This window comes from Erinaceus europaeus, chromosome 1 (assembly GCF_950295315.1).
Source record: "Erinaceus europaeus chromosome 1, mEriEur2.1, whole genome shotgun sequence".
In the NCBI taxonomy this organism is placed as follows: domain Eukaryota; kingdom Metazoa; phylum Chordata; class Mammalia; order Eulipotyphla; family Erinaceidae; genus Erinaceus; species Erinaceus europaeus.
The window spans coordinates 90,769,240-90,795,608 of NC_080162.1; the positions used below are offsets into that span (position 1 = coordinate 90,769,240).

A 26,369-nucleotide genomic window follows, 5' to 3' on the forward strand; every position below is an offset into this window, starting at 1 on the left:
CTGGGATCATATTCCAGGACGTCTACACTCACCTTGTAACCCTGGCACTGGCCTTAATTCCTTACCCTGCTATCATCCCAGGGTTCCCGGTGGCCTGCACGACTTTATCTGAAGGCTCCTACCTCCCATAGCAGGCATCCATTGATATCTTTGGGGAGCAGAGGATTGGCGACCTGGCTGGTAGCCAGGCGTGTTTACCAGTTACGGTTCAGGAGGAGGAGCTTTGAGCTATCAAGTGCTTCAACAGCCTCATGCAGACTGGCATCTGGCTGCACCCATCCTCTCAGAAAGCCCTGCAAGGAGCATGTGCTCCCCGGGCCTCAGTAGGATCTGAAGGTGCTCAGTGAGGCTCTCGCCATTCCAGCCCTCTGTCCCCGTGTTGGACTGTGTGCTGAAGGCTTGCACAGGTAGCCTCACTTGCTCCCACCCTGTGGGCTCCTTGCCCAGTTTAGGCTATAGAAGCAAGTGGACAAAATAAGCTGGCCAGGGCTGGACTCTGGTCCCTTTATTGAGATAGAGGGCCCATTCAAACAAAAATAAATTTCTATCCCAAAGCCTGCCTGCAGGCTAGAGCACCCAACATGTCCTGGCTGGGGACCATGGCTCTTCCCTAGCCCTGGCAGCACAGATGTGGCTGCCGTGGGGTGACAGGATACTGGCTGCCCAGCATCTAGAGACCCTAAAGAGTGGAATAGGGAAGTGGCTTCCATTGGACACCCTCTCCCTTCACCCCTCCAGCAAGGCTGCCCCCCAATATCCATGGTCTGCGTTGGGCCCTTGGGGCTCAGTCATCGGTCAGGGTGATGACGTCGTACTCGATGCCCTGGTGTTGAAGCTGCTGGATGTGTTCAGGCACTGCCTCCTCTGTGCCAAACAGGCCCTGGGCTTGGGCCATGGCAGCATCAGCCACCGCTGCCAGGGGAGGGGAAAGGATGGTGAGCCTGAGGCTCCAGGAGCTAGGCCTGGCCCCAGCCCCCTGCAGTTCTCAGGGCCCACCGTGTACCTGTAACAGCAGAGTGTGCTGCAGCCTCAAGCTGGGCTTGTGTAACAAGTTGCTGGCCTGGAGACACTGGCACATACTGGATCTGAGGGGAGAAGGCAGTGAGATGTGGTCTTGAAGGAGCCTTGTCCATACCTACTTCCGCCTGGCTCCAAAGGTCCTACCTGAGACTCCTGAAGAAACGGGCCTCCTTGTTCATACTGTATGTGTGTAATCTGGCCTTCTTGTACCTAGAGAGAGAGGAAGCCAATCCATGACCCTTGAAGGAGGCTATACAACCTTCTTTTACTCCCTTGCCAGGCCTGGCCTACCTGGATGTGATGGCCCTCCGGGACTACGACATATTCCTGGGGTAGCAGATGCTGGACTCCATCCTGGGAGATGATGTACTGTACCTGAAGGGGAGAGCAAACAGGTGTTGAGGGCTCCACTCAGCAGCTCAGCTAGGAAGGCGGAGTGGGGAAGGGTCACCCACCATCAGCAGCAGTCGTTTAGCATGGAGCTTGGGAAGAATGGTTTGGAAAGTACTGTTCCTTCCCAAGTGGGGAGGAAGGGCACTCATGGCTGAAGTGGTTACAGTGGCTCACCTGGTTGTCAGAGGTCACCAGATGTTGTACAGTCTGGCCATCTGCTGTAGTGATTTCTTGGATGTAAGTAGCTTCCTCCTGTGAAGGCCAAACCAACTCTGATCTTAGCTTTTCATATGCCCCATTCCTGCCCATGATTTGGGGGTGGGCAACCCCAACTCCTACCTGATTGGTCACTGTCTGCTCCTGGGCAACGATGATGTGTTCCTGGCCCAGTGCCTGCTGAAGCCGTTCAGGACCCAGGACGCCATGGCTGGACTGGAGGGCAGCTGGAAGGGAGGGAGGTTCTCACCCAGGGGCTCCAGGGAAAACCTGAACTGCCCTGACCATTCCAACCCAAGGTGTTCTCTAGGTAGTTGTTCAAGTCCCTGGTCCACCCAGGGCTTCAGGGGCAGCTCACTGTGCAGTGTAGCCAAGGTCTCGTCATCACTGTTCAGGATGATGGTCTGGGTGGGGGTCTGGGCTGGGGTCCGGGTCATAGGGGTTCCTGCCTTTCTCCCATCAGGACTGTGTAGCCGCTGGATGTGGAATTTGAGGTGCCCATTCCGGTTGAAACTAAAGGGGAGAGGAGAAGGCTCAGGGGCGGCCCCACCACGTGTGCCCTGTCCACCTGTTCCGAGCCTCACCGCTGCCCGCAGAGATGGCATGCAAAAGGCTTCTCATTGGTGTGGGTCAGCATGTGCCGCCGCAGGTCTTTCTTATTCTTGGAGGCAAAGCTGCACTGGTTGCACTGGTGGGGCCGCAGGCTGGAGTGCTGTGCCATGTGGGTCTGCAGAAGAGTAGAGTTAGGGCACCACTGGGTCAAGGCAGCTGGCTAGCTGTCCAGGGATCCCACCTTTGGCTAAAATGGAGCTGGGTGAAAGTACAAATTAGGGGGTCTGGGTGCAGTGCCCCTGGTTGAGCGTACATGTTACAGTGCTCAAGGACCTAGGCTCAAGCCCCCGGTCCCCACCTGCAAGGGGAAGGCTTTGTGAGTGGTGAAGCAGGGCTGCAGGTGTCTGTCTCTGTCTCTCTCCCTTCCTATCACCCTCTTCTCTCTCAATTTCTGGCTCTTTCCAATAAGTAAAGATAAAAAAAAAAAGGTACAAATCAGGGCAAGATCGGGCTCTGCTGAGAAATGAGCCACAAGCTCCACCATTAGGTCTCTGCTCTCAGACTTGGGGTCTGGCTCAGGAGTTTGCAATCAAGGTTTGTTACACAACCAACTAGTCTAGTGAGTGCCAGCTTGCTGTGGGGCAGCACCTACCCGGACCTCGGGCCACTGGCGGGCACTGAAGGTGCAGTCGGGGCACTTGAAGGCACCAGGTCCAGCATGGGCCCGTTTATGACTCTCCATCTCAGCTCGACCTGGGAAAGCCTCAGCACAGATCTTGCAGGAAAACTTCTTTGATGATGCAGTGGCTGCAGGTGGTGGTGAGGAGGGCACTACCAGGCCCAGGGCTTTGCTGGTAGCAAGAGGTGGGGAGGTAGGAACTGGGGGGTCCCCTAACCGGTTGGTCTTGGCTGGAGATGAGGGTTCAGCAGTGTCTCTAGGCAGCCCCCCACACTGCAGCAAGGGCCACTTGGCTCCAGAAGCCAGAGCATCTGGACTTGGGAATGAGATGGAACCATCTGCTGTCACCTGCGGAGAGGAGAGGGGGCATAAGGCACAGAAGACAGAGGGAGGAAAAGACAATGGTGTAGGGGTGGCTATTCTTAGCCTCACCTCAATGTGGTGCAGCTGGGTCCCCTCAGCTGCCATGATGTAGTGGGTGCCAGCTTCTTTCAGGTTGTCACTCACAACCACAGTCTGGGCTGCCTCCCCTGGGGGCTCATCACTGTGGGTACAGAAGGGAAGAGGTGAGGCAGGGAGTCCTCTTCCCAAGAAATAAATCCATGGAGGAGCAATTGCTACTAGTGTAAGTTGTGGCTCTGCCTTTTTTTTTTTTTAATCAGAGCACTACTCAGCTCTGGTTTATGGTGGTGTGGGTGATGAACCTAGGACTTCAGAGCCTCAGGCATGACAGTCTTGTTTGCATGACCATTATACTATCTCTCCCACTTTCCACTGTCTCTTTCAAAAATATTATGTATTTATTAGCTGGGGGAGGGGAGGGAAGAGAGGGAGCTAAAGCATCATTCTACATATGAGAGATGGAATGTGAGACTTCTAGCTTGAGAGTCCAATGCTCCACTGCACTGTTTAAGTGGCTGCCACACGTCCAGTGTATCACTGTGCTTGAGATGTAACTCTTGCCACCAGGATAGGCATGGTGGGATTCAGAGAGGCAGAGAGTCCTGGCAGAGCTGAGAAGGACCTACAACCCAAGTGGAGGGCAGTGCTCAAGACGAGATGCCCAGGGACCCTGACTCCCATCCCAGTTGAATAATTTGGCACAGCAGTTACTCTCCACTGATGTGTTCCTCTGGCTGCTCAGGAGTTAAATGAGCACAGTAATATGTTTTGCCCTGAGGTCACCCAAGAGTATAGGAAGCAGAGGAGCCTGTGAGACAGCATAATGGTTCTGTGTAAGACTTTCATGTCTGAGGCTGTGAATTCCCATGTTCAATCCCCAGCACCACAAGCCGGAGCTGAGTAAAGTAAGTTTTTAAATTTATTTGTTGGATAGAAACAGTCAGAAATCAAGGGGGGGGGGGAGAGATAGAGAAGGAGAGAGACAGAGAGAGACCTGCATCCCTGCTTTACCACTTGCAAAGCTTTCCCCCTGCAGGTGGGGACCGGGAGCTCAAACCTGGGTCCTTGTGTGTTGTAACGTGCACTCAACCAGGTGCACCACCACCTGGCCCCTAAAATAAGTTTAAAAAGAGAGATACAGTAAGAGAGAAAAGGAATGAAGAGGGAAAGAGAATAGAGGACATCAGTGCAGCTACTGGGCCTCCATGCTGGCAATGAACTCGAACATGCTCCAAAAATGCACTACAAGGATGACACAGAACAAGGAAACCAGGGTTCAAACCCCCACCTACTGTGTGTCTGCCCTTAGGTAAGGTTATGTAAGCTCCCTGACCTATTTGCTTATTTGTAGCATTAGAAAAATGTAGACCTCCAAGAAATAGGTTAGTTCATGAATGTAAATGCTTGGAGCATGTAAGTGGCTGAAAGTTAGTGCCTGACCTCCCAAAACAATTACAGCTCCCTAAAGCCCAAGTCACTTTATCATGTTCTACCTCTTGTTAACTAGGCATGGTCCTTCTCTGACTCAGCATATCTAGAAATGGCTGAAGTGGCAGGTTTCACCTGTAAGGAGTGCCAGGAGCTGAAGTCCCCTCCTCCATGGGTGGTGCTGTGATGACACTGTAACCAGTTCCACCAAATGAAGCAGGTGCCAGGGTGATCTGCTGCAGCTCAGGGGGGCCTAGCTGGCTTTCAGCTGTCATGCTGCCCCCCGTCTCTGCCACATGGAGGGTCACCACTTGTGGAGTGGCATCTGCTGGGGAGGGCTGCCCACCAGGAGATGCTAAGTTTGCTCCAACATCGTCTGACTTCACCACAGCCACCTGTAATAGCACCATTGATAATATGAGCAGGATGTATGGTGTTCATGACCCTTCTCTAGCTTGGTACCTCAAAGCTCATTCATACTGACCTGAAAAGGTGCCATCACCACTGATTTGCACAAACCATAAGACACACTCTAGCTTTTTAAAACTCACCTAGCAACTAGAAGTAGACTTCACAAAGACAAGACGGGGATACTGTTGCAGGAGGTATTTCACAATGTTTGGACACATTTTCCTCACAAATGAAGGGAGTGTATTCTAGTGGCAGGAGTTACCTCTCAAGCAGGGTGATGCTTTTATTCCAGGGAGTAAAAAGCCACTACCACAACTATCTGGCTTAAGATTGAGAAATCCTGGGACCAGAAGGTCAAGAGGCAAATCATTTCAATGAAGTAAGGTTGGAGGTCTACTTCTGATCTTATTCCATAGTTTGCTTCAAATGAATATAGAATTGAAATGAAGAGTGAGGGAGACAGCATAATGGTTATGGAGGGACTCATCCCTGAGACTCCATGGTCCCAGTTGGTACAAGAGTTGTAGTTTATTGTTGAGCTGGGTTTTTTTCCAAAATACTTTTTTATTTATTCCCTTTTGTTGCCCTTGGTTTTGTTGTTATAGTTCTGATTGATGTCATTGTTGGATAGGACAACAAGAAATTGAGAGAGACACCTGCAGACCTGCTTCACCACTTGTGACTCCCCTGCAGGTGGGAAGCCAGGGGCTCGAACCAGGATCCTTATGCTGGTCCTTGCGCTCTGTGCCACATGCACTTAACCCGCTGTGCTACTGCCCGACTCCTTATTGTTGAGCTGTTTAACATTGTCTCCGAAGGTCCTAAGTTCAGTCCCTAGCATCACCATAAGCAAGAGCTGAGTGGTGCTCTGGGTCATCATGTGGGCGTGGGCACACACATTCTCATATTCTCTCACTGAAATAAAACATATTTTTGGGAATCAGGTGGTAGAGCTGTAGGTTAAGCGCATGTGGCACAAAGCGCAGGGACCGGCGTAAGGATACGGGTTCGAGCCCCCCCAGCTCCCCACCTGTAGGGGAGTTGCTTCACAAGCGGTGAAGCAGGTCTGCAGGGTCTCTCTTTCTCTCCCCGCCTTCCCTTCCTCTCTCCATTTCTCTCTGTCCTATCCAACAATGACAACAACAATAAGAACTACAACAATAAAAACACAGGCAACAAAAGGGAATAAATAAATATAAAGAAAATAAAATATACTGTCCTCTTGATGAGGTTTCATGCCATCCCCTACTAGTCTGAAGGCAGCCAAATCCATGGCTCTCCCCTCTCACAGTGCTGGGCAGTGGCTCACCTGTAGTGCTGTAGTGCCCAGCTCCCGCTGGGCACTCATGTTCAGCAGCAGATCCAAGGCTGTCTGTGTAGCCATGGCAGCAGACTCCTCAGCTCCTGAGTCAGGAGGGACCCAAGCTTTAGAAAGGGCTGGAAAACTATCACCCCCAGCCACCAGCAGCATAACCCTGTCCAGCTTCCCATCCTTCCTGGGCCCACCTTGCTGGTAGATGATAGTAGCGCCACTCAGGGTGTCAGAGCAGAGTAGTGGGGGGGTCTCTGTTGACTGGAAAGGTGCAGCCTCTGAGGGTATCTGCAGGATGGAGAGGGCTTCAAGTACTACTGACCAAGGACATACCATGTGTCAGTTACATTTCAACTTCCAGACCACATCCCAAGGTAATGACCAATTCAATGATACAGAAGTGACTGTGGCTCAGAGAGGTGGAGTAACAAGATCAAACGCCTACAGGTACTAAAGTAACAAAACTGGGACTTCCGACTCCAGAGCGAACCTGTGCTCTCCAAACACAGCATAGAGATCCTTCACTTGGCTGGAGTGGCAGGAGGCAACATCCTGAGCTACAGATTAGGTTCCCCAGCTTTCCTTGCAGCTAGGTGAAGTGTGGACATGTGGCTAAGCAGGAATTTCTGGTAATGGTTGCCAGGGAGACAAATTGATAACGGCATAACTGGATAATTCTGATCCTTCCTTCCTACTTCTTACTGAGATGCAGCTAGGAAGAATAGCACTCTTGCAGCTGTGCTGTACCACAAAGCAATCATACAGTTCTAAGTCATATGCTTAGGATAGCTAGGAATATAATCTGAAAACTTAGTCCTTAATGATTGAACATAGAGCCACCACATCAGCCTTGGACTGCTGACCTTTTTCTCTCTCCCTGCAAGGCAGCTTTAATTACCCAAAGTACAATATTATGACTGTGGCAGTATCAACTGCATTAAATGCAAATTTAAGAGCAAACTATTGAGTCTTATCAGACTACTGTAACTCAGTAAGATTCTGGGTTATCTGATATACCTACTTCTCAACTCAGCTCATTTCTCAACACAGGAGTTTTAAAAACATGTCATCCCATGGGACCCACTATAAGCCAATTAAATCAGAGTCTCTGTGGGATAGTTGTTTTTAAGCTTCTCTAGCAATTTTAATTTGTTTGAGTTGGGTTCAACAACTGCTCTAACAGAACTCATCAAAAAAAAAAAAAAAAATTTAAAAGAACTGGACTTCAGGGCCGGGTGGTGGCACATGTGGTTGAGTGCATGTTATAATGCACAGGGACTAGGATTCAAGCCCCCAGTCCCCACATGCAGGGGGAATGCTTCACAAGCAGCGAAGCAGGGCTGTAGGTGTCTCTTCCTCTCTATGTTCCCCTTTCCTCTCCATTTCTGGCTATCTCTATCCAATAAATAAATAAAGACCAAAAAAAATTTATTAAAAGAACTGGATTGCCTTTTTATAAAATAATAGGGGCTTAGAAAAAGAGCTCATGGGGTAGGACATATCCTTTGCCATGCAAGGCACAAGTTCAAGCCCCAGCACCACACTGGGGAGCTATGGTATCTCTCCCTCTCTGAATGAAACTGCAGTGTGGGAATGGTGAAATTTCACAGGTTACACAGGTCTGGCTTTGAAAAAAAAAAAAAGGAACAATTAACTATTATCACAAATAAGCTACTGGTATTCTGATATGTCCATTCTCTATTACCAGCACTAAAAAGCTGCTTCTACTCTGAGCTGGCAAGCTGTGACCTTTGCTGCTCTTATCCACAACCTGGAGGCAGGGATCATCTTGTTATTGAACTCAAGGTGCAGATGAAGATGCTGGGGCTGGGAGAAGTGATAGTATATGGGAGTCAGGCTGTATGTAGTTCAGTGGTTAAGCACAGGTGGCACAAAGCGCAAGAACCAGAGTAAGGATCCCAGTTTGAGCCCCGGCTCCCCACCTGCAGAGGAGTCGCTTCATAGGCGGTGAAGCAGGTCTGCAGGTGTATATCTTTCACTCCCCCTCTCTGTCTTCCCCTCTTTTCTCCATTTCTCTCTGTCCTATCCAACAATGACGACAACAATAATAATAACCACAACAATAAAACAACAAGGGCAACAAAAGGGAATAAATAAATAAATAAATATTAAAAAAAAAAAAAGAAAAAGAAAGAAGTGATAGCATGTGTCATCCTAGGCCACTCTTAAGCCACCTCTGCTTGGCTGAGCTTACCTCAGAAGAACCTGGGGAGTTGGGGGGTGGTCCAGGGGCTGTGCTGTGCTGCTGTTTCAGCTCCTCAATCTGCTGTAGTGAGAAGAAGGGGCGACGGCGGGAAGGGGGCTCCTCGGGGTGACGCCGAGCCCACTCTTCAAAGTTGCTTGTATGTCGGCACCGTATGTGCAGGCGGAGATTCTTCTTGTGCCGAGTGCTGAAGTGACAGTACTCACAGGCAAAGGGTTTCGCCCCTAGAGGCACACGAGGGGATGCTTGTGCCTGCTCACTCCCTCTTAGAAACTCACTCACTCCCAGTGATTCATTCCCAAGTTGAAACACATGCTGGGGTCCTTCCCAGAAGAACCAGGACCGAAATGAGCCCGGTTTGTCCTCTGCACTTACAGCCTTCCTGCCAGTTCCTATTTTTATGGTCACATGGCTATGCACTCCACTCCTCTTATTAATCAGTGCACTGCTCCTCCCCCCACCCTCCCTCTCTCTCTCTCTCTCTCTCTCTCTCTCACACACACACACACACACACACACACACACACACAGAGAGGGAGAGGGGAGAGGGTGGAGGGGGGAAGGGATCGAGATCGGGCATCTCTAGCTCCTTTCTCTAGTCTTCCCCTAGTCATGCCTGCCAGAGGACTGAGCATTGAGAAAGAGCTACCTTTACCTGTATAACTTTTGTGCACCAAGCATGTAATAATGCTGATGCTAGTTTCTCTGCTGAGCAGCAGAGACGAAGACCCAAAACATATTTCTAGCCCCAAGGCCCAGCACAGACAAGACTCAAGAAAACAAGTGGAATCCACTTTTATAACCACTGTGGTAGGTACTTCTGATTTCACTATCCAACCCCTACTTCACAGCTAAGCAAGACTCAGAGAGGGCAAGTGAACTGCCTAGGGTCACCCAGTGAGTTGCTAGCTAATCTGGAATCCAAGCCAAGGCTAAGGAATGAATACCTACAGGGGTTGGTTCTTTTTATGTTCTCAGGGCTGTGGCTACCCCCAAGGCTGGAATACTGAAGGGAGAGGAAGAAGAGCTGAGTCTAATATTAGGGCATGATGAGCTGAGGGTTGCGGGGTGGGATCAGGGTAAGAGGCCTGACCTGTGTGTTTGACAGCCACATGGGATAGCAGGAAGTCCTCTCGGAAGGTGCGGTACGGGCAAAAGCTGCACTTAAAGGGCTTGTCACTGACATGGGACAGCTGGTGATTCAGCAGTGCCTTCTTGTCCTCACAAACAAACTCACAGAACTCACACTTGAACCTGAAGATGGTTAGAAGGAGGGAGCTTAGTTATGGGGTAGGGAGAGTGTGGACAGGCATGCCAGCACCAGGGGCCTCTGGGGATGTACCTGCGGTTGGCAACAGCCTGGATGTGCGTGAGCAGATGCATCTTGAAGGTGTAGCGCTTTTTAAAGGACTTTCCACACTGTGGAGTGGGGAGTTAGTAAGATAGAAAGGGGTCACCCAGGGAGTTGGGCTATAGTGCAGTGGGTTAAGTGCAGGTGGCACAAAGCACAAGGACCGGCATAAGGATCCCGGTTCGAACCCCGGCTCCCCACCTGCAGGGGAGTCGCTTCACAGGCAGTGAAGCAGGTCTGCAGGTGTCTTTCTCTCCTCCTCTCTGTCTTCCCCTCCTCTCTCCATTTCTCTCTGTCCTATCCAACAATGACAACAACAACAATAGCTACAACAATAAAACAACAAGGGCAACAAAAGGGAATAAATAAATTAAATATTAAAAAAAATTAAAAAAAAAAAGGGGTCACCTACAAAGGCTCCTCACCACCCACCCCAGCCCTCAGCCACACCTACCTTGTCACACATGTGGGGTTTCTCAGTGCTATGTGTCTTCATGTGCTGTGTGAGTCTCTTCTGCATGGGATAGATGCGCCCACACACAGGACATGGGAAGGAGCTCAGCTTTGGGGTCTGGCAAGGGGCAAAAAGAGGACCAGATGGAGAGAAGAGGAGGAGAAGGGGTGAGACCTTACCTCCTGCCCCCATGCTCACAAGCAGCTCTCAAGCAGGCTCCTTTCTGGTCACCAGACTCACCGGATCTGGCCTCTTCTTCCTAGTGGAGAAAGGAACAGGAGTTAAAGCATTACTGACCTTTTGCATCAACCAAACTCAGTTCTGAGCAACCTTTCTCCCCACTTAAGTCCTTTTTCTTAGAACAGAATCTCCCAAATGGGAGTTTCTAAGGAAAACACGAAGAAGGATACTCTGAATGACTTCTGGACTCAGCCACATTTGGGAATGGTGTATTTTTTTCTTTTAATCACAAGACACATTAGCATGTTAAAGGGTCTGGGAATCTTGTAGAAAGAGAGCTGTAGAACCAGGTGTTTAACCTGATGTCCCTAATCTTGTTTATATACAGAATTGTATGCTCAGCAGTTGCACCTCACCCACAATCATGGAAGTATCTAAGAGTTACCTTCCCACAAACATGGATCCAGCTCATAGATCCCTGTTACCTAAATTCTATTCAAACATCCAACCCCCATAAGTTAACTATTTCTTGAAGCTGAAGAACTAATTATAACCCAGTGAGTTAGTAGTCTTGTAGCAATTACTCCCATTTGTCCCACGTCTGCTCTCTGAGTATGAGAGAAAGAATGTGGATATAAAGTTCAGAAGATCTTTCCCTCCCTTTTAAATATTTATTATTTTATATAGACAGAAAAGCCAAGAGGAGAGGGAGATGGACAGAGACCACAGGCTGAACCTGGGTCCTTGTGCACTGTAGTGTGAGCACCGCCACCTGGTCCCCTAGGAGATCTTCTTATAATTATTTAGAGTTCCTTTAGGCACACAACTCCCTCTGCCCCTTCCTCCATTGATGATCACCACCTTTGGAACAAATGGGAAAACTAGAGTTTGGCGGGCTGGGCGGTGGCACTCAACGCCTGGTTGAGTGTACATGTTACAGTGCGCAAGGATCCGGGTTCGAGCCCCCGGTCCCCACCTGCAGGGGGAAAGCTTCAAGAATGAAGCAGGGCTGCAGGTGTCTCTCTCCCTATCTCCTCTTTCCTTCTTGATTTCTGGCTGTTTCTATCCAATAAATAAAGATAATTAAAAAATTAAATAATAATAAAAAGACTAAAGTTTATAGCAGGGAGGATAATGATTAGGTACCTCAAGGCCTGGGATCTGGGATGTATGGCCTTGCTTTTGGCTATCTGCATTGTGCTGGCCCAGAGTGGGTGTTCAATAAATGGCAACAATGGCTACTCTGGGCCCGGCCTAACCCTGTCCCCATTCCATCCACACCCACTGACCGGTCCCGGCTGTGCACAGCTGCATGCCGAATGACATCTTTTCGGTAAACGCTGGTGTAGCTGCATTCATCACACTTGTAGGGCTTACTGCCCACGTGGTTGAACATGTGCTCCTGAGAGAGTAAGGACAGTGAGTTAGGACTTGGCTTCTCCTCCGGTACCCACCCACGAGCAGAGCCTCACAGCTGCTATGGGAACAGACTAGCAAAATTAGGGTGTACTGCAAGCACTGAGGTCTACAAAGCTCGGGGATTCTCAACAAAAGTACCTACTCGGGGTCGGACAGTGGCACACCTGGTTGAGCACACAAGTTATAGTGCACAAGGACCTGGGTTCAAGCCCCCAGCCCCCTCCTAGGGGGAAAACTTCACAAGTGGTGAAGCAGGCTGCAGGTCTCTCTCCCTATTTCCCCTTCCTCTCAATTTCTGGCTGTCTCTACCCAATAAACAAATAAAAGAGAATAAACAAATTAGGGGGGGAAAGCACCTACTCAGTGCCAGAACCAGTGCTGGCCCACCACCTGACAGATGTGGAAATCTGAGGCTAAGTGAAATGATTTACCCAGAGCCCTGTAGTGATCTTGTAAATTAAGACAGTGCAGATCCAGGGGACTAAGCCCTTCCCACTACACTAAAGGACATTTCTCTAGGGGATCCATGAAAACAGATTCCATGTCAACAATCTATATGGAAGGGAAGGAAGAAAAGAAGGAAGAAAGGACTGCATATAGAAGCACACAGGTGTGAAGGCCACCTGTGCCTAAACATTCCCGGTGAATGTTCCACTTCACATTGGCCATGTGAATCTATTAATCAATCTATTAATTCCCAGTACAACGAATCTCCTCAGCTGTGTGTGGGTGAGATCAGTTTGCTTATGCAAACTGGGCACTAAAGGAAAAGAAGGCTCAGAGCTGCTGCAGGCCCACTGGTACATTTAGGCAAAAAGGAGTCCTTTTTAAAAAGACAAATTACTGCTATCTAGTGGAAAACTTTCTCATGTACTGAATCATATAAAACTAGGTTCAATTCCCCACATCACCATAAGCCAGAGCTGAGCAGTGTTCTGGCTTTAAAAAAAGAAACAAAACAGGGAGTCGGGCAGTAGTGTAGCGGGTTAAGTGCACGTGCTGCAAAGTGCAAGACCCAGAGTTAAGGATCCCAGTTCGAGCCCCCAGCTCCCCACCGGCTGCACTACCGCCCGGCCCCCCATATACTACCATTTTGTAGAGTGCACACTGTATAGTGTTATCACATCCGGGGGGGGGGGGGCTGTTCTTGCTATGGACATCATAAATGTCCTTGTTTACTACCACCTGCTGACAGAGGGCAGTAAATCTAGGTGTGTTATTCTGCTTTTGCTACCAGGGTTTTCAGCAGGGCATTGTGCCTGTACAACTTCACCACTTCCAGTCTTCCGGTGCATAGTTATAATTTTAGAGGGCAAGAACTAAGGAAACAACACAGCACACTGCTCTGGCTCATGGAACAACTCCCATTTTGCATGCTGCTCCCATGTGGTTATCAGGGGCTCAAACCCAGGTCCTTGAGGCATAGTATAGTTGTGTACTCTACTGGATAAGCTATCTCCCAGCCCCCTGGGTCTTTTTATTTATTTATTTATTTATTTATATTTATTTATTTTCCCTTTTGTTGCCCTTGTTTTATTTGTTGTAGATATTATTGTTGGTGTTATTCATGTTGTTGTTAGATAGGACAGAGAGAAATGGAGAGAGGAAGGGAAGACAGAGAGGGGGAGAGAAAGATAGATACTTGCTTCACCACCTGTGAAGCGACTCCCCTGCAGGTGGGGAGCCGGGGGCTTCAACTGGGATCCTTACACTAGTCCTTGTGCTTTGTGCCACCTGCGCTTAACTCACTGCGCTACTGCCTGACTCCCCCAAGAATGCCTTCTAACTTCTCTCTCCTAGTGCCACCAACCAGCTGGCTCTTGCATTCTTTTCCTATTCAGCTTTCCTTCCTCCCTGGTGCCAGCATCTTCTCCTTTTCAGCTACTGCACCTTGAGTGAGGACCAGCGGCGGGAGCGATAGCTGCACTGCAGGCACTTGAAGAGTTGAGGGTCCCCAGCCTCGTGGGAGTTGACGTGGAAACGCAGGTCCTCATGAGACAGGAATCGGGAGCCACAGATGCGGCACAGGAAAGGCCTCAGAAGCGGTTTGGGAGACTTGTAGTAGTACCTAGAAGGAGGGTGTGGGGGCAATGACTGACTAGACTGTGGCTGCCACACTGCCTCCCCCATCTGCCACTCCATTCTGCTCTACCTACTTGCGGTATTTCTTGCCCAGAAAGCGTCTGGAGGGTCGGCCACGGCGACGGGGTGGTGTGTCCAGTTCTTCCTGTGATGAGGGTGCAGCATTTTCTGTGTCTGACTGGCTCACACTAGGTTCCACAGGGGCTACCAAGCTTCCTGGTTCAGAAGAGCTGGGCACTTCGGGGTCCTGTGGCTCTGGAGGGCTCTGTCTACCCTGAGAACTCACTAGAGGCTCTCCTTCCACACCTGTCATGGACATGCCAGGTCACAATCAATCATGGATATATACTTGGACAGATGTAGGCAGGTGCTAGAGGCCCACCAAAACCCTCCCAACACTGTAATAGACAAATGGGAGGCAAATAAGGCCACTGACAAATGCAGACAATCCATGCCCCACAGCTAACATATTATCAACAGAGCATGGCTTAAACATGAAAGTCTGAAGTAACAGCCAGAGAGGGGGTCCTCCCCATTAGAAGACCTGTGTTGACCAGTCTCAGCTCCATCATACATTTGTTCTTTGTGCTCAGGCAAAGCCACTCCCTTCTTTGTGGTGTCTCATTCCCCTTTTTGGTCAAAGATGAGAAGAATTGCACTAGGGACCTCACGGAGAAATTCTATGGTCTGGAGAGCAACAGCAGCAGTTATTAGCTGTCATGTTCTGAGGAGGCTGGGTATGCAGAAGGGAGAGGGCTTTGCAGTCTATACCCATGAGCCCACTGAAGCAGAATGTGTCGTCTGTTCAAAAACAATCAACAGTATTTCAACATAATGGTTTAAAAACTGAAATGGCAGATGATGCTAGTGACTCTTTCTTTTTCTTTTTTTAAAAAATGATTTTATTTATTAATGAGGAAGACAGGAGGAGAGAAAGAACCAGACATCACTCTGGCATATGTGCTGCCGGGGATCGAACTCAGGACCTCATGCTTGAGAGTCCAAAGCTTTATTTATTGTGCCACCTCCCGGACTGACACTTTCTTTTTCTTTTTTTTTTTTAAATATTTTATTTTATTTATTTATTCCCTTTTGTTGCCCTTGTATTATTGTTGTAGTTATTATTGTTGTTGTCGTCGTTGTTGGATAGGAAAGAAACGGAGAGAGGAGGGGAAGACAGAGGGGGAGAGAAAGATAGACACCTGCAGACCTGCTTCACCGCCTGTGAAGCGACTCCCCTGCAGGTGGGGAGCCGGGGTTTGAACCGGGATCCTTATGCCGGTCCTTATGCTTTGCGCCACCTGTGCTTAACCCGCTGCGCTACAGCCCGACTCCCGACACTTTCTTTTTAAAAAATAGATTTATTTATTTTGGATAGAGACAGAGAGAAGTTGAGAGGGAAGGAGAAGATAAACACACACACACACACACACACACACACACACACACACAGAGACCATGAGTAGTTTCACCACTCATTTGAAGCTTGCCCCTTGCAGGTGGGGACTTAATGTCTTTAGGCCTGGTAACATTTGCTCAACCAGGTGCGGCACCACCCAGCCCCACATTTGCTTTTTTACTGGGCTGCTAGGTTATACAGGCATGCTTGCCTTATAAAAAAATTCAGAGTCCTGAACTTAGGACTCTTTTCCACACATAGAACTTAGTAAAGAGTTATTACTACTATTATTTTTTGCCTCCAGGGTTGCTGCTGGGGCTCAGTGCCTGCACCATGAATACTGCTCCTTGAGGCTATTTTTCCCCCTTGGTTGCCCTGGTTGTTTTATCATTGTTGTGGTTATTATTATCATTGTTGTTGGATAGGACAGAGAGAAATGGAGAGAGGAAGGGAAGATAAGAGAGGGGGAGAGAAAGACAGACAACTGCAGACCTGCTTCACCACTTGTGAAGTGACTCCCCTGCAGGTGGGGAGCCGGGGGCTCCAACTGGGATTCTTATGCCGGTCCTTGTGCTTTGTGCCACATGCGCTTAACCCACTGCACTACCAAACAACCCTCAGTAAAGAGTTATTTTTAAGAGACCCAGGGGAGATGGGGAGGTGAGAAAAAGTGGGTGGTGATCACATACATTACCAGGCATAGGGTCCCAGGTTCAAATCCTTGTTCCCTCAGCTGCAAAGGGGAAGCTTCATGAGCAGTGAAGTAGTGCTGCAACCTTCTTCTCTATCTCCCCCATACCTCTCAATTTTTTTCTTTTGTTTTTTAAGAGGCTGGTGCTCTTTAAATTTTATTTATTTATGAATGAGAAAGATAGGAGGAAAGAAAGAAAGAATCAGACATCACTCTGGTACATGTGCTGTTGCGGATTGAACTCAGAACCTCATGGTTGAGAGTCCAGTGCTTTTTCCACTGTGAAGGAAAAGGAGGAGGAAGAGGAGGAGGATGAAGAAGAGAAGAAGAAAGTGAAAGAAAATAAAGAAGAATAAAAAGTAGATTAGGGGAAAGAACTGGGGCTGGGTGACAGCCATGCTTAATAATCCAAGTTCAAGGCCCTGGTCCTCACCTATAGAGGGCAAGTGTTACAAGTGGTAGACCAGTGCTGCAAATGTCTTTATTTCTCTGTATCTCTCCCTTTCTACCTTAACCTTAATCAAAGGAGAAAAAAAAAAAAAAGCCAGTAGGAGTAGTGGTGTCTCTATGCAGGCACTGACCCCCTAGTGATAACTCTGGTGACAAAAAGAGACTGGGGCCAGAGAGCTGGCTCAGCTGGTAGGATGCCTACACGAAGTGTGCAAACCAGGTTTGAGCTCCTGGCACCATGTAAGAGGTGCTATGGCACAAGGCACCCAATGAACTTCTAGAGCTGTGCTCTGTTCCTCCATCTCTTTGTGTCTATCTAAATGAACAAGGAGAAAAAGGAAAAAAAAAAAGAAGTAGCACTGAAATCACACATGCCTGAAGTCCTGGCTCCAAAAAATAAAATGTTTAAAGAAAATGAGAATAAAACAGATAACAATCCTACACTGCATGTACAGAAGAAGCTATCATGCACTTTTCTGAGAATATTTAATCCTTAAAAAGCAATCCTAAAGGAAACTGTTGCTAATACCTCTCTTCATAAAAATGGAATAGGGGATTTAGAGGGCAAACTTTATGCTTCAAGTCACTTAGTCAGTAGGTGCCAGAACTGGAATTCATGCTCTCAAGTAGATTTTTCCTGTTCCTAGCTTATAATGCTCCAAGCCAATGCTCCTCAAACAGAGACTTAGGACTCAGACTTGTTCTCATTTTAGTAATTAATAATTAAAAATTCTTTTTTCAAAATTTATTATTATCTTTATCCATTGTATAGAGACAGCCAGAAATCAAGGGGGGGTGACAGACAGGGAGAGAGACAGACACCTGCAGCCCTGCTTCACCACTTGTAAAGCTTTCTCCCTGCAGGTGGGAACTGGGGGCTCGAACCCGGGTCCTTGCACATTGTGATACATGCGCTCAACTAGGTGCGCCACCACCCAACCCCCCCAATTTTTTAAAATGTTTATTTATTCCCTTTTGTTGGTCTTGTTGTTTTATTGTTGTAGTTATTATTGTTGTTGTTATTGATGTCATTGTTGTTGGAAAGGACAGAGAGAAATGGAGAGAGGAGGGGGAGACAGAGAAGGGGAGAGAAAGACAGATATCTGTAGACCTGCTTCACCACTTGTGAAGCAACTCCCCTGCAGGTGGGGAGCTGGGGGCTCGAACCAGGATCCTTATGTCGGTCCTTGCACTTTGCACCACCTGCGCTTAACCTGCTGCACTACTGCCTGACTCCCAATAATTAAAAATTCTTTCTTTTTAAAAAATATTTATTTAATTTATTTATTCCCTTTTGTTGCCCTTGTTTTATTGTTGTAGTTATTATTGTTGTTGTTGTTGTTGGATAGGACAGAGAGAAATGGAGAGAGGAGGGGAAGAGGAGGAGAGAAAGACAGACACCTGCAGACCTGCTTCACCGCCTGTGAAGCGACTCCCCTGCAGGTGGGGAGCCGGGGTTCGAACCAGGATCCTTAAGCCGGTCCTTATGCTTTGCGCCACTTGTGCTACCCGCTGTGCTACAGCCCGACTCCCTTAAAAATTCTTTCAAGGGATATGGAACCTGATCATTGGGCAGAATGCATATGTTCCATGTGTGAGGTCTTGGGTTCAATCTCCAATATCTAGAGAGGTTCCCTGGTCTCTCTCTCAAAAGGAAAATAAATAAATAAAATCTTGGAACTGGAGAAATAGCTCACCTAATAGGGTACTTGCCTTGCCATGTGCCCTGGCACCATGTGAGAGTTCTATAGCACCAGAGGAAACCTAGCTGCTCCCTCTGACTGTAAAAGTTGGCTCAGAGTGATGTGATAGATATCATGTATGTGCAAAGTTTCAACAATGCCTTCCCCCAATAATAAAAAAAAAGCCTTATTAGTTCAGTCATAAAGATATAAACTTGCCTCATGCTGTGACAATCAACCACTGAAAAACCTTTTCAGAAAGCTGATATATGGTTTCTTAAACCTTCTCAGATTTGTGGGAGGGCTTTCTCTTTTACCAGGCCTACAGGACACCCCAGCTTCAGATAACCTACTCCCATGGCACTCAGACACCACAGCTACACAAACACAGCAGAGAATTAGATGCCTTTGGGGCCAAGCAGTGGCACACCTGGTTAAGTGCACACACTGCAGTGCACAAGGACTCAGGTTCAAGACCCTGGGTTCCCATCTGCTTCATGAAGCAGGGCTGCAGATGTCTCTCTCCCTCTCCATCTCCCCCTCTCCTCTCAATTTCTGTCTGTCTCTATCCAATAATAAATTAATAAAAATATATTAAAAGGAAAATTAGATGCCTCCTAAGACCGAATCTCACCATCCAGGAGCTCTGAGCTTTCCAGCCGAGGTATCTTCCGCGGCCGGCCAGGTCTTCTTCGAGGTCTTGGCGTGCTGGGAGTGGGCCGTTGGGGCCGTAGCTGCCGGCCTCGGGGCTCATCCTCAGATGGATTGTAGTCGCTGTCCTCTGTAGGTAGGTTATCAAGTATTAGAAACAGAGGGAGAACATGACTGCTGGATCTGCCCTATATGCCCTGACCCCTTGCCCAGTGGCCCTAGGATGAGGCCCAGTTCCCAGTCCCTGCCCATTGCTCCTTAAGCCCATTAGTGATGTCTCCTCCAGAAAGCCCTGATGGCTGTGTGTAGTCCTTTCCTGATACCTTATACTAACTGATATGGCAGCTTAATGTAAATTAGAAAAAGGTGCCCTACTCAAGGTAATCCATTTATTGTTATGAAACAGTTGGGGGGGGTCGGAGGGAGAGGATGGTGGCACACTGGTTGAGTGTACAAGTTACTGTGTGCAAGGACCTGGGTTCAATCCTCTAGTCTCTACCTGCAGAGGGGAAGCTTCATGAGAGGTAAAACAGTGGTACAAGTGTTTCTCACTCCCTTTCCATCTTCATGAGAGGTGAAACAGTGGTACAGGTGTCTCTCACTCTCTTTCTATCTCTTCATGAGTGGTGAAGCAGGACTGCAGATGTCTCTCTCCCTCTATATCTCCCCTCTCAATTTTCTCTGCCCCATTAAGTAAAAAAAAAAAAGGGGGGGCATGAGGAGAAAAGAAAAGGAGACAGCTAGACTGGGGAGATAATATAATGATTATGTAGTCTTTCATAGGGCCAGGTGGTTGGCACACCTGGTTAAGCACACACATTACAGTGCACAAAAACCCAGGTTCAAGCCCCTAGTCCCCACTTGCAGCCTCAAGTGGTGAAGCAGGGCTGCAGATGTTCTTTGTCTCTCTCCCTCCCCTCTCAAGTTCTCTCTGCCTATCTATATGTACTTTTTAAAAATTATTTATTTTCCCTTTTGTTGCCCTTTTTAAAAAATTGTTGTTGTTGTTATTGATGTCGTCATTGTTAGATAGGACAGAGAGAAATGGAGAGAGGAGAGGAAGACAGAGGGGGAGAAAGACAGACACCTACAGACCTGCTTCACCGCCTGTGAAGTGACTCCCCTGCAGGTGGGGAACCGGGGGCTTGAACCAGGATTCTTAAGCTGGCCATGTGCTTTATGCCACATGCACTTAAAGCACTGCACTACCGCCTGACTCCCTCTCTCTGCCTATCTAATAAATAAATAAAATTAAAAAAAAAAGTATTTTATGCCTGAGGCACCAAAGGTCCCTGGTTCAATCCCCAACATTACTATAAGCCAGAGCTAAGTAGAGCTCTAGTTTAAAAAAAAAAAAAAAGGATTTATCAGTGCATAGCCTGCACCACTGCACTCAGAAACCTGGTGTCAGAAGCCTAGCTCCTTTGGCCTCATACTGTCAGCATCTGAGGCTACATCTAGGCCAACCCCTTTCCCTGGCCCTCTACGTAAGTCAAGAGCTTGATAGAAGCAGGTAGGAGAGGGAGTAGCTGGCCTACCCTCTAGGTCATCAATGGCTCCAGCATCTACAATGTCGTCATCATCTTCCTCTTCCTGCCCCTCTTCCTCTGGGGTCTTGGTAGAGGAGCCCCACTTTCGCGGACGGCCCTTCTTCCCAGCTGCTGTAGTTGTGGCTATTGCTTGGGGATGAAGGACAGGCTTGCCACGTCTGGCTCCCGGCACCCTACCCCCACCCCCACCCCCACCCATGCAGTCCCAGCCAAGTAGGTTGCAAACAACTCACCTGGACGGAAGTGCCGCTCCCGCATGTGGCGCAACAGTGTGGCCTTGGTGCTGCTCCGGTACTGGCACATCTTGCACTTGAATTGCTGTACTACCACCACTTCCATCATGGCCTCCAGACTCTGCAGGTCTGGCTCCTCAGCACCAGAACCTGGGGGTGGTTGTGCTGGGGAGTTAGGCCTACCCTGCACCTCCTCAGATGGTTCAAAGCATGTAGATGTGGGGCCATCAGCCAGGGCTTCGATGGCTGCCAGACTATGGGCCAGGGTGGAACTGGACATTGGTGACACCATGGAGGCACCTGGGGATAGCAGAGGGAACCAGAGGGAAGGGATGTTAGTTAAGAGGAATAGCTGTTCCTTTCAGGAAGGACCAGGAATCCTAGAACCCAGCTCCCCACCAGAGTGACAGCAGGGGAACCGAGGTCCAGATAAGTAGGCAATCTGCTAAAAGATGAAGTTTGTGGCAGAGTTTGGTGTCTGGGGTCTTACCATCATCTGGCCCCTGTAGGATTAGGTACTGTGTAGTCTCAGCACCACCATCCTCAGCACTAGTCACAGTGATGCAGTCTGGGGAGAGACATGGAGAGAGGTAATTCCCATCTGACAATGACAGTAGTCACCACCCATACTCATTCTATTTCAGCCATGCAATGTCAAAAGACACATCATCCAAGTCTCAGCTGCCACAGAGCATGGTTGTTGGGGTGTCTGGTGCATGACATGCTGGCCCAGTAGCCAGTGCACAGTCTCATAGAAGTCACAGCTACCCAGATGCCCCACCTTTGGTGACTAAATGTAGAGAGCCCCCAACCTTCTTCTGAAAAGTTCCCCAACATCCAGGCCCTGCTCTTGCACCACTTTCTGGCTTTTCCAGAACATGGCAAGGCTTATGAGATGCTGCAGCATATAGAGGTATCAATAATAGGTAACAAATCCTGAACATGAACTCTGCGGTCATATTATCTGAGCTCATGGCCAACACTTGTGGCAGTGGGTGAATTATTTTAAGTTCTCTGTAAGGATAACAACATCTACCTACCTCTTGGGATTACTGAGGGGAATAAAGGAGCAACTGCATATAGCAGGTGTTTGGAACTGACCCCAGTACAAAATACTGTTGTCTCTCCATTCACTGAGTGTTTATCACAATTTAGGTGATGCCAACCTCCCTGGCACTGTCTTACTAAGGCCTCAAAGTTTTCACCACTGTGGGCAGGGGTATTTGTTCCTTTGCTGTGGAGTAATAAAATTGTTTGCTTGAACTCATGCAGCCGTGTTGTGCATAGCTGGTCCAGCTGAACTCTGCAGGGCAACCCCTGTGTGACAGACAACCCATGCCACCCTCTGCTTTACTCACTCTGGATTAGGTCTGGACCAATGGTAGATTCAATGATCTTATCGATGGCTGAGCCCAAATCCGAAGAAGAAGCTGTGCACTCCGATACCAACATGTTGGGGTCTGGGAGTGCGCTGGAGTGTACCAGGACTGGAGGACCACCTGTTGCCCCCACAACTGGTCCATGGGACACAGAGGATGAGTCAGGGAGGTAGCCATGGGGAAGAGGGTCTGTACTTGAGCTGCTCTCAGATACCTCTTCCTGGGGAACAAAAAACAGGGAGGTCAGGAGCCAGGGACCGGGAAGGCAGCACAAACTAGATAGTTCTCCTCAGTCAATGGACAAGGTGAGTGGTGTAAGACACCCTCAGTCCCACTGAGGAAGTGGCATAAGCCCTCTAAAGACTCCCCCAAGAACAAGTCCCAGGGTTCCTGATTCTTGTCAGGTCAGGGGCTCTATACATTCCCACACTTCATATTACAGTCAGGTGGAATGATTTTCACTGGGTTTTTGAGTAAGTTATGCCTGAAAGGCTTCCCAACAAGAACCAAGGCTAGGTCCTTCCCTATTCTCTCACTGCCACTTGGCTAATAACTCTTCTAGGAAGCTGACTCTGCCTCTCCTGTTCCCTCAAGTCCAAGTTAAAACCTTTCTGACCTCAGAGTGTAGTCACCTGTTTCCTATCACAGTGGGGGCCATAGTTGTATATCTCTATAGTGCTGTGTCTTGAAAATGACAACTATTTGGTAAAATGCACACATTACCATGTTTGAGTACCTGGGTTCAAGCCCCTGGTTCCACCTGCAAAAGGGAAGTTTCATAAGAGATGGAGCAGTACCATAGGTATTTCCCCTTCCTTTATCAATAGAGGGGGGGGGGAGTCAATGGGGAGCAGTGAAATAGTGCAGGCAACAAGCTCCAGAAATAACCCTGGTAGAAGGAAAAAAAAAAAAAACCCACTGTCTTGCAGATAATATCACAGAAGGCTAACATTTACTGAGTTATTATGTGTTGAGTACCTTTTGGATTGCTTTGCATACACTGATTTAACCCCCCCCACAAAAAAAAATCTAACGGGGGCCAGTGAAATAGCTCACTTTGATAGTATACTGCTTTGCCATGTGTACAAAGATCAGGTTCGAGCCTAGCCCCCACTGCATTGAAGGAAGCTTTGCTGCTCTGGCTTCTTTCTGTCCCTCTATGTCATGTGATCAATATTTTAATTGAGGGGGCTGGGTGATGGTGCACATGGTTGAGTCCACACATTACAGAGCACAAGGACCTGGGTTCAAGCCTCTGGTCCCAACCTGCAGGGGGAATATCTCATGAGCCCTGAAGTAGTGGGGAAGGTGTGTCTCTCTCTCTGTCTCTCTATCTCTCTTCCTCTTTATCTCCCCTTATCTCTTGTTTTCTGTCTCTATCCAAAATAAATTATATATGTAACAAAAAATTATATCAAAACAGGCATATTTACCACTCCCACTTTGATAGATGAAAAAAATGAGAACTACAAACTAGGTAGGTAGTTTGTTTTAGTCGCATAGCTAGGGAGTGGCAGAGTCAGCAAGGAAAAGATCATTTGACAAAGCATTTGTTTTTTTAAACCACAGCACTGGTCAGCTCTGACTTAAAGTAGTTTAGGGGACTGACCCTTAGGCATGACAGTCTCTTTGCATAACCATTATGCTACCTACCCCCACACCTGACAAAGCGTTTCCAAGAGACTGTGTGGAATAAATTCACAACAGAGCATCTTCAGAAGCAGGTGTCCCTGCTCCATTTTACAGATGGTAAGACTGAGGCTCAAGGTGATCTTCCACTGAATAAGAAGCAGAGCCAGGCCTCATGGGGGGAAAAAAAACCGGGTGGACAGGAGGACAATCACAGCTTTCCCATTCAGTCTTTTTTTTTTTTTTTTAACCAGAGCACTGTTCAGCTCTGGCTTATGGTGGTGCAGGGGATTGAACCTGGGACTTTGGAGCCTCAGGCCCGAGAATGTGTTTGCATAACCATTGTGCTATCTACCCTCCGCCCTCCCAGTCTTTCTTTGAGCTGACTTAGACCTCTTAAAAAGCTTTCTTTCCCCACTTTTCCAGCCCCCAGTCACATGAAAGGCCTGAAAGTCCTTTCAAGACAAGATGTCAACTAACCTATTTTATTTCTAAAGTTGCATACACTCTTACTTGGAGGAATAGCAGCCTGGCATAAAAGCACTTCACAAATGAGTACTTTTCCATACATTCATGCATTTGCTGGATGCCCCGTGCCTCCACAGGTAAGGGCGTTGTTCTGCTACCAATGAAAGTCAATGTGTCTTTCATTTCTCCCATCATAATGAGAGTAGCTCTTCTAAGCTATGAAGCATATTCCTATCCTCCCAGTCAAGACTAGAGAAGTGGCCAGGCCTTTAATGCTTTGGCTCTGTTCTCTCCAGGTCAAATCTTCAATACCAGTTTTGAAATAGTACAGTCCATTTCCCCCCTACAATATTATTGCATCTAACTCAAAAACAAAACAAAACAAAACAACAACAAAGCACATGAACCTCGCGGAGTGAGAGCAGTGAGTGAAATCATAGCCCAGATTTGAATCCTGGCCCTGTCAGTGCTGAATGTCTCGGCTTCCCTTTCCGTAAAATGCTGGGAGAGTGACAAGTGCCTTACAAAGTAACGACGCTCAAATGGGAAAGCATGATGCCTGGGTCACGGTAAATGAAAACACGGAGTATCAGTTCAATAGTTGAGAGCCTCGCAGGCGGCTCCCCCGCCCCCAGCCCCGCGGCCATACCAGCGCGCCGCCGCGGTCCGTGCTCTGCCCCACGGGGTCGGCAGCCGCGTCGCTGCTGTCCGCCGACACGGCTTCCGAGGTGCCCACACCCAGGCCGCTCTCCGAGGGCTCCTCGGGCCGGCCAGGCCCCGGGGCCGCGTCGCTGCTGCTCTCCACCTCGTTCTCCTCCATCGGCTTGGGGGCTTCCCCGATTGTGGCGGGGGAGACTGGAGTCTGGGGGCTTCACTCTGCGAGAAGAAGCGAGGGGGCTGGCGCACATGGTCCACCTTCCTGGCCCCGGCAGCCGCCGCCCACCCTGCGGCGCCCTTGTGCCCATTTTGCAGATGCAAAGGCTGAGTCTCCGGTGGGGCGGGGCATTCCCGTGTTTAAAGTTGGGGCGCTACGGCGGAAACAAGGCCGGGCAGCCCTGCCTGCCAGTCTAGGGGCCCTTCCCCACCCCCACCCCCGGGGATGGGGCGTTCAGCGAGCGGCTGGTAGTCTTGATCTGTTTCTCTTCGGCGTGATTCCCGCAGAGCGCTTCGCCCTGAGGGCCCCATCCGGGCTCAGTGGTTCAGTCCCTACGACCCCCGTGTCCACCCGGGTGCAGGCTCGGTGGTACAGCCCGCAGGCCCTCTGGGTCAGCAGCTCGCTTCCCCCCTCCCCTGGTTCCCATGCGGAGGGGGCAGACGGCGACGGTCCCGGGGCCTGGAGACTCGGGGCTGTCCCCGGCGCTGCCTGTGCTCCAGGCCCGACGCCATCTTGTGGCGGCTCTGGTTTCCGCTCAGGCAAGTACGAGAGCGACTAAAGGGCCTGGGACCCCGGGGCCCTGTTTGGACAGCCCCGCCGGCCCAGGACCTCGCCACCGGGTATCCCTGTAGTGTGACCCCACTTTACGTCAGGGTGCGGTGGAGCGGACCTGGCCCTACTGACGCTTACCTGACACTTTCGTAGCCTCGTTTCTCTCCAACTCCGGCATCGACGAGGTCGCCATCCTCTTTCCCCCCCGCTGCGGAAGGATCTATCGGCCTACCGTAGTCCGGAACTACTTTCTACGCCGATCAGGAGAAAGACAGGTTTCCAGTGCGCCGGGGGGCTTCCCAGGAGGCCGTAAAACCGACGTAGACTCTAGGAACGGTTTGGAGTTTTGTGTGTTGCCTAATACGGGTGGTTAAATATACTCTGGGCTTGGGACTATTTTCTCTTGTTGCGGAGCGTTACATGGGATCGACGTGTGACGTCACCTGGGTCCCTTTCCTGGGCCGCAGGGTTGGGCGTGGTCGGCTCCACGTTGGGGGTGTGGTTCCAAAGGGGCTGGTCACGCCCCCGAAGCCGCTCTGTAAAGCCTGGTTGCACCTGGATATGCAGACTGGGCACTGGAGCAATGCCAGAAGCTTTCCCGAGCTTCTTGCTTTCACTTAACGCTCTTTCAGTCTATTCGAATCTTTCCCTTTTAGGTTCGCCGTATTCTAGAAGCAGTGGAGCATAT

General features: G+C 49.1%; 1 protein-coding gene across 4 annotated transcripts; it reads right to left on the reverse strand.

Annotated features, from left to right (window-relative positions):
- Positions 1-484: 484 nt before the first annotated feature.
- ZNF335 (zinc finger protein 335) lies at positions 485-25,931 on the reverse strand. 4 transcript variants are annotated; one of them, XM_060190903.1, is made up of 28 exons: positions 25,820-25,931; positions 24,905-25,131; positions 22,138-22,378; positions 21,270-21,347; positions 20,780-21,079; positions 20,535-20,675; positions 18,980-19,126; positions 14,198-14,429; positions 13,932-14,109; positions 11,912-12,024; positions 10,683-10,701; positions 10,443-10,559; positions 9,980-10,056; positions 9,731-9,891; positions 8,629-8,861; positions 6,608-6,701; positions 6,411-6,505; positions 4,826-5,085; positions 3,293-3,404; positions 2,834-3,208; positions 2,214-2,356; positions 1,988-2,142; positions 1,753-1,856; positions 1,588-1,665; positions 1,312-1,395; positions 1,165-1,230; positions 1,004-1,085; positions 485-912 (listed from the first exon to the last, which is right to left on the reverse strand). In XM_060190903.1, exons 2-28 carry the CDS (start codon positions 25,073-25,075, stop codon positions 785-787), a joined length of 3,984 nt encoding a protein of 1,327 aa, XP_060046886.1. In that variant the 5' UTR covers positions 25,076-25,131; positions 25,820-25,931; the 3' UTR covers positions 485-784. The 4 variants fall into 4 exon arrangements, with proteins under 4 accessions (XP_060046886.1, XP_007533117.1, XP_060046889.1 ...); XM_007533055.3 differs by lacking the exon at positions 25,820-25,931 and having other exon boundaries at positions 24,905-25,633; XM_060190906.1 differs by lacking the exons at positions 24,905-25,131; positions 25,820-25,931 and adding an exon at positions 24,268-24,470.
- Between the last annotated feature and the right edge of the window lie 438 nt (positions 25,932-26,369).

Coding starts and splice junctions, on each gene's coding strand:
- ZNF335 (XM_060190903.1), bottom strand. CDS start 25,075: ATGGAGGAGAACGAGGTGGAGAGCAGCAGCGACGCGGCCCCGGGGCCT. Junction 3,209..3,292: donor CCCAGCTGCACCACATTGAG/GTGAGGCTAAGA, acceptor TCCTCTCCGCAG/GTGACAGCAGATGGTTCCAT. Junction 1,857..1,987: donor GACCTTGGCTACACTGCACA/GTGAGCTGCCCC, acceptor CCTCCCTTCCAG/CTGCCCTCCAGTCCAGCCAT.